This window comes from Pan troglodytes, chromosome 4 (assembly GCF_028858775.2).
Source record: "Pan troglodytes isolate AG18354 chromosome 4, NHGRI_mPanTro3-v2.0_pri, whole genome shotgun sequence".
Classification (NCBI taxonomy): domain Eukaryota; kingdom Metazoa; phylum Chordata; class Mammalia; order Primates; family Hominidae; genus Pan; species Pan troglodytes.
Genome location: NC_072402.2, coordinates 46,490,759 through 46,498,229, shown reverse-complemented (window position 1 = coordinate 46,498,229; position 7,471 = coordinate 46,490,759). Strand labels below are relative to the sequence as shown.

The following is a 7,471-nucleotide window of genomic DNA, read 5'->3' as shown; positions in this document are numbered from 1 at the left end:
CTAGTTCAGTTACTGGAGCAGAGTAAGTGGCATCATTGTTGGCTGCTGTTATTTTCATCATCGTCACCTTCAATACCTTCATTATAATTAGCCAACACCTGCTCTGTTGTCAGCATTCTTCCACATTCAAAGTGATTTCCAGTGTGGCTGTCATCCTTGCTTTTCATTATTAACTAGAGTTGGCCCTCAGTATCCAGGGGACGGGATTGGTTCCGGGATCCTCTCAGATACCAAAACCTGGGATGCTCAAGTCTGTGATATAAATTGGCATAGTGTTTGCATCAAACCTATCAACATTCCTCCCTTATACTTTAAATCATCTCTAGATAACTTATAATATCTAATACAGTGTAACTGCTATGTAAACAGCTGTTACACTGTATTGGCTTTTTGTTTGCACTTTTATTGTTGTATTTTTTTCTTGAATATTTTGACCCACTGTTGGTCAAAATCCTCTAAATTTGTGTATGGAGGGCCAAGTATAAAGATAATGAGAGGTCAAGATGCAAAACAAAGCATCTCATCAAGCTATTGAATTTTCCATCTAAAGCACCTTGTAAATCTAAGGGAACAAAGAAAGGAGAAACAAGACAAGATAATAGTGAGGAAAGTGCATCCCACAGAGGATCTTGTGGCCCAAGCTCTTGCAATAAATGCAAAGCACATAAAATGGAATGTCCCCTTATGTCACAACGAAAAATTGTAACATAAATACTTTTGTCAGTTGGTTTTATTCTACAGATGTTTTTGAGAATTTGTTGTTGAAACAGCCAATTCACTCCTGAATTTAAAAAAAAAAAAAACTTTTGGCAATACTCAAAGTGTCAACTAATTAGATCCAAATTACAGCTGAACATTTTGAAATATATGCATCGCCCACGTGAATACTGATTGAATTTATTATAAATAGAATTTCAATTGCTGTGAAAGAAGGATACAATGGCATGGGAGTAAACTAATTTGTGAGCTTTTATTAAACACCTTATTAAGAGCTCCCCTCACAAGGGACAGTAAACAATGGATTAAATGACGGTTATTCCAATGCTGTGCTCAGGGAAGGCACTCTGTGTTGAGTCACAAAACCACTGGAGGTTTTCTTTCATATGGAACTTGATTCTAATCCTATCTTGGCTACTAAATTTGTAAAGCTTAAAAGTTGCTTATCCTTTTTATAAACTGGGCCCCCAACCTGTCAGCCTAATTCTCTCTGCAAACTTCTTTAAAACTGAATGTGACTGATTTGACGTGATGCCACCCATTTTCATTCATGGTAGCCACAGTTTTTCCTTTGACCTCAAAGGGAGACTTCACCCAGTTGAGCTACCCGCTCGCTTTGTAGATGGTCAGTAACCAGAGCCTTGATTTGACCTTTTGGGATTTCAGTTTCTGTCTTTGAACAAGATGAACTTTCAGTGAGTCATTTGCCAAAGTATATCATGGTATGTATTAAAGATGACAGAGTTCTAGACTGTTTATAAAAATTTAAAAATGTGGCCAGGCGTGGTGGCTGATGCCTGTAATCCCAGCACTTTGGGAGGCTGAGGCAGGTGGATCATGAGGTCAGGAGACCGAGACCATCCTGGCCAACATGGTGAAATCCCGTCTCTACTAAAAATACAAAAATTAGCCAGACATGGTAGTGCATGCCTGTAGTCCCAACTACTCAGGAGGCTGAGGCAGGAGAATCCCTTGAACCAGGGAGGCAGAGGTTGCAGTGAACCGAGATCGCGCCACTGCACTCCAGCCTGGCGACCAAGCAAGACTCCATCTCTAACTAACTAACTGACTAAATAAATAACAAAAAATGTAGACAACCAAGCAGACATATCTGTCTGTTCATTATAAGGAAGAACTCTATAACTTTTAAAACCAGCCAGCAGTGAATCTGCCTGTTCTATTAGGTAGTGAATGCCCCATCACTGGACTCTCCCAGCCCAAGACCATTAAACTACCTGCAAAAGGTTTGAAGAAGAGGCTTTGGTATAGACTGGTATGCTTATTAATTTCCTAGGGCTGCTGTAACAAAATACCACAAACTCGGTGGCTTAAAACAACAGAAATGTATTGCATTACAGTTCTAGAAGTCCAGAATTGGCAGAGCCATGATCCCTCTGAAGGTTCTAGGAAAGAATCCTTCCCTGCCACTTCCTAGTTGCTGGCAGTCCTAGAAATGCTGGGCATTGGCCGGGCGCAGTGGCTCACGCCTGTAATCCCAGCACTTTGGGAGGCCGAGGCGGGCAGATCATGAGGTCAGGAGATCGAGACCATCCTGGCTAACATGGTGAAACCCCATCTCTACTAAAAATACAAAAAAATTAGCTGGGCGTGGTGGCGGGCACCTGTAGTTCCAACTACTCGGGAGGCTGAGGCAGGAGAATGGAGTGAACCTGGGAGGCAGATCTTGCAGTGAGCCGAGATCGCACCACTGCCCAGCGTGGGAGACAGAGCGAGACTCCCTCTCAAAAAAAAAAACAAAAGAAAAGAAATGCTGGGCATTCTTGGCTGGTAGCTGTTTCACTCCAATCTCTGCTTCTGTCTTTATGTGGCCTTTTTCCCTCTGTGTGTGTGTGTCTCCAAATCTGTCAGTCCTTATAAATACACCCGGGATTGGTTTAGGGCCCATCCTAATCCAGTATGACTCCATTTTAACTTGATTACATCTGCAAAGACCCGATTTTTAAATGAAATCACATTCATAGGTATCAGGGGTTAGGACTTCAACATACCGCGGGATGAGGAGTAATAGTTGGGAAGATATAATTAAACCGCGCGTAGGTATGACTAGTTGACTGATATGATGATCGAACCTATGGTGAGATTTTAGGAGTTATATAAATCCTCTCTTACCAAAATGATCTCATTAATTTGTCCAACAACCATTAACTAGCTTCATTCTCTAGTACTATTCTATTTTTCAAAAACATGACATCTTACTAATGCTTTAAGTCTTGTATTTTATGGATGCTTGGGGAACCTTAGACGATGCCTTGAGTCAAAGCCCAGAGTACAGGGTGCTATAATTACTGTGTCTTTTACTTCATGTTCACATTCGCTGGCCTCACATTTGCTGTGTATTCAGAAATACAAATACAGATTACAATACCAAACATGAGTTATATGTTGAACATGAGATAGAATGAATTTCTAAAACTCTATTAGTTTTAATGATAAACTAGAGCTTAAAAATTAGCCCTATATTTTCCCGTAGAAAATTACAGGCTGAGGGCCGGGCGCAGTGGCTCACGCCTGTAATCCCAGCACTTTGGGAGGCCGAGGCGGGCAGATCACGAGGTCAGGAGATCAAGACCATCCTGGCTAACACAGTGAAACCCCGTCTCTACTAAAAATATAAAAAGTTAGCTGGGCATAGTGGTGGGTGCCTGTAGTCCCAGCTACTCAGGAGGCTGAGGCAGGAGAATGGAGTGAACCTGAGAGGCAGAGCTTGCAGTGAGCTGAAATTGTGCCACTGCACTCCAGCCTGGGCGACAGTGCAAGACTCCGTCTCAAAAAAAAAAAAAAAAAGAAAATTACAGACTGAGGCCGGGTGCGGTGGCTCACACCTGTAATCCCAGCACTTTGGGAGGCCAAGGCAGGTGGATTACCTGAGGTCAGGAGATTGAGACCAGCCTGGCCAACATGGTGAAACCTTGTCTCTACTAAAAATACAAACATTAGCCGGGTGTGATGACACCTGCCTGTAGTCCCGGCTACTCAGGAGGCTGAAGCAGGAGAATCGCTTGAACCCAGGAGGCAGAGGTTGCAGTGAACTCAGATTGCATCACTGCACTCCAGCCTGGGTGACAGAGCAAGACTCAGTCCCTCCAAAAACAAAACAAAAAAATTACAAACTATTCTCTCTAGTGAATCTGAAAACAGCTTTCATGACTTAAATCTAGTATCTTACTCTAATCTGTATGCATCTTGGCCTTAAAATGTAGCATTTTGGATACATACACTTAGGTGATTTGGCTCCATTGTTTTGTTTTGACAGGCAGCTTTTGTATCTGTCTTCTATAATTTAGTCTAGGGCTTCTCAACCTCCACACTATTGATGTTTTGCGCTGGATAACTCTGTTGTGGGAGCTGTTCTGTGCATTATAAGATGTTCAATAGCATCCCTGGCCTCTACACACTAGATGCCAGCAACACCTTACCTGCCACCTCAACCCAATGTGACAACCAAAAATGTCTGCGGATATTGCCCAGTGTCCCTGGAGGGGAGGTTGGGCAATATCATCCCAAATTAGGAATCACTGCATATTTGATGAAAATTAACTGCATTTTTTTAAATAGTGAGAAAAGTAGCATTGTTACATCATTGCAAAAATGTTGATGTCTGTGTGCACATGTATGTTTATTGCAGCACTATTCACAATAGCAAAGACTTGGAACCAACCCAAATGTCCATCGGTGATAGACTAGATAAAGGAAATGTGGCACATATACACCATGGAGTACTGTGCAGCCATAAAAAAGAATGAGTTCATGTCTCTTGCAGGGACATGGATGAAGCTGGAAACCGTCATTCTCAGCAAACTAACACAGGAACAGAAAACCAAACATGGCATGTTCTCACTCATAAGTGGGAGTTGAACAATGAGAATGCATGGACACAGGGAGGGGAATGTCACACACTGAGGCCTGTCAGGGGTGGGGGGAAAGGGAGGGAGAGCATTAGGACAAATACCTAATGCATGCAGGGCTTAAAACCTAGATGACAGGTTGATGGGTGCAGCAAACCACAATGGCACATGTATACCTATGTAACGAACCTGCACATTCAGCACATGTATCCCAGAACTTAAAGTAAAATTTTAAAATAAATAAATAAAAACCTTCATGTCTCGCTTAATAGAAGACAGTTGGATTCTCATGTCTGCTACTTCTTTCATTCTGCTGATATAGTTGGAAAATGGAGGAGTATTTTAATAGCCTTTTTAAATAGTTGTGGATATTTTTCTTTAATATTACCCCAAAATCACCAAGTAGTAGTTTCTTAAACGTTGCTTGTCAAATTAAAATTCTTCTGTCTATCTTTCACTTTGAATGGATCTTTTACCCATGCATTGATCATTTGGAAAATACTGGTTCAGTGAGTTACGTTGTTCTTCCCAAATTTGATGTGTTTTATTATCGATGTTATTATTATTATTATTATTATTATTTTAATATTTTAAAAAATTACAATTGTTAGCTGGGCACAGTCAGGTTTACCTGTAGTCCCTGCTACTTGAGAGGCTTAGATGGGAGAATCGCTTGAGCCCAGGAGTTCTAGTCCAGCCTGGGCAACATAGTGAGACCCCTTCTCTAAAAGCATTTTTTTTTTCTAAATCACAATTGTTAACATCATCACCAATCTCATCAGCAAAGCCTTAAGTATTAGGATGTTGTCAAGCCCACAGTGGTGAATACGAATTTTCTGATATTCTAATTTTTACTTGAAAGCTTAAATTTTATCACTGGCAACAAATACCACCAGTTGTTTTCCTTGAAGTGACAGACTCACTTCATTAATTTTTGAGAAAATGTCTGACAAATACTCAAGTATGAATAACTATAATTTGTCTGTCAGTTGTTCTTTCAAGTAAAAAAAAAAAAGTGTATTGTGAAAAATGGCTCTTCAGCTTGTATCTCATACAATTAAACATGCACTTTTCCTCACACCGACTGTCATACTTCAGCATGCAGCCACAGCGTTTTCTGTGCAGTTCCCATTTTGTCATACAGAGTATTTTTAAAGTGTACATAATGGTTGAGATTTAAGAAGTTTTTTTAATGCTGTTTCAAAGACATTCTTTTTTAAAACTATAGAAGGCTTCACAAATGTGTATGCCATCCTTGCATAGAGGCTGTGCTAATTTTCTCTGTATCATTTCAATTTTAGTATATGTGCTGCTGAAGCGAGCACTCAAAGACATTCTTTTTTTTTTTTTTTTTTTTATCTTTCAAGCTTTTATTTAAATGCCATGATCCAGGATGGATTTTAGATCTTGTTGAAAGCAGCCACATCCATGGACTGCACATAGTCCTCAAAAGCAGTGATCTGCTCCTCCAGCATATCTGTTCCAACTTTATCATCTTCAACTACACACTGTATTTGGTTTCTTAATTCCGTATCCCACTGGAACTAGTTTAGATGAGCCCCAGACTAAGCCGTCTGCTTGAATGCTTCTGACGCACTCCTCTAATTTCGCCAGATCTGTCTCCTCATCCCAAGGTTTCACATCTAGTAAGATGGAAGACTTGGCAACAAGTGCAGGTTTTTTGGCTAACTTTGATTCATATTGTGCAAGACATTCTTCCCTTAGCCTCTTTGCTTTTTCACTTTCCTCCTCATCATCAGATCCAAAGAGATCAATGTCATCATCATCTTTACTATCTGTACCTCCACTTCCTGTAGCGTCTTCCACATTGGCAGGACCATACTTGCCCAAAGCTTTCTTCACTCCTGGCAGGCTGGCCTTTTCTTTTTCGTAAGACTTGACATGATTACACCAACGTAGGGCATGACACAAGCCAGCAGGCTGTGGGCCGGACACGGCTTCAAATACTGCCACATCTGCTTGTGATGGCACATACCCCTCAATGTAGCTCTTGTCCACCAGGTAATCATTGAGCACCTGGAGGCCCGCGGGGCTTTTCAGGTCTCCGAAACCCATGGTGTCGGCTGTATCTGAGAGCTGGGGAGCAGCAGAAAGAGAGCCCGCAACTTGTGGGCACCCCGCGCTGGAGAGAGGAAAAAGCTCAACGACATACTTAAGTGAAACAGTGAAACTGGTTTTTTTTTTTTTTTTCTGCAAGAGCCTTGTGGTGAAGAATACAGTATCTGCTGGCATAGTTTTATGCTACTGTTATGGTTTACGCTAAAGCACAAACACCATTGATGTAAATATCAACACAATGAGAAAGGCTATTATTAATAATACTAATATTAATAACACTAAGGCAAACAATGTCTTAGTATTACTATAAAAACTAGTTTTGACCTTGGGGACCCCCAGAGGCCCAAAGACTACACTTTAAGAACTGCTGGTCTATGAAGATCATTCCGCTCCACACTTAATTTGAACGATATAGAAAATATCTGCTGACAGACTTGCATGATAGTAGATACACTTCATCAAAGTAGAATTTAGTATATTCTAGGAACTGCATGTAGCATTGCAGGAACATACCTCTCACTACCAATCAAAATTGTTGAAAGACTGCTGGGCACGGTGGCTCACGCCTATAATCCCAGCACTTGGGAGGCTGAGGCAGGTGGACAGGTGGATCACTTGAGGTCAGGAGTTCGAGACTAACCTGGCCAACATGGTGAAAACTTGTCTCTAAAAAATACAAAAATTAGCCAGATGTGGTGGTGGGTGCCTGTAATCCCAGCTACTCAGGAGGCTGAGGCAGGAGAATCACTTGAACTCGGGAGGCGGAGGTGGCAGTGAGCAGAGATCACACCACTGCACCTCAGCCTGGG

General features: G+C 41.4%; 1 protein-coding gene and 1 non-coding gene across 2 annotated transcripts; both read right to left on the bottom strand.

The window, feature by feature from the left end:
- Nucleotides 1-5,801: 5,801 nt before the first annotated feature.
- On the bottom strand, nt 5,802-5,908 carry LOC112207323 (U6 spliceosomal RNA). The gene has a single exon (XR_002941752.2). It is a non-coding gene; the product is annotated as a U6 spliceosomal RNA (small nuclear RNA).
- A 9-nt stretch (nt 5,909-5,917) lies between these two features.
- LOC462377 (elongation factor 1-beta-like) lies at nt 5,918-6,717 on the bottom strand. Its single transcript, XM_054685360.2, has one exon. The coding sequence runs from the start codon at nt 6,657-6,659 to the stop codon at nt 6,081-6,083; it is 579 nt and encodes a 192-aa protein (XP_054541335.1). The 5' UTR covers nt 6,660-6,717; the 3' UTR covers nt 5,918-6,080.
- Between the last annotated feature and the right edge of the window lie 754 nt (nt 6,718-7,471).

What these genes read in the sequence shown, in the direction of transcription:
- LOC462377 (XM_054685360.2), bottom strand. Translation starts at nt 6,659, where the DNA reads ATGGGTTTCGGAGACCTGAAAAGCCCCGCGGGCCTCCAGGTGCTCAAT.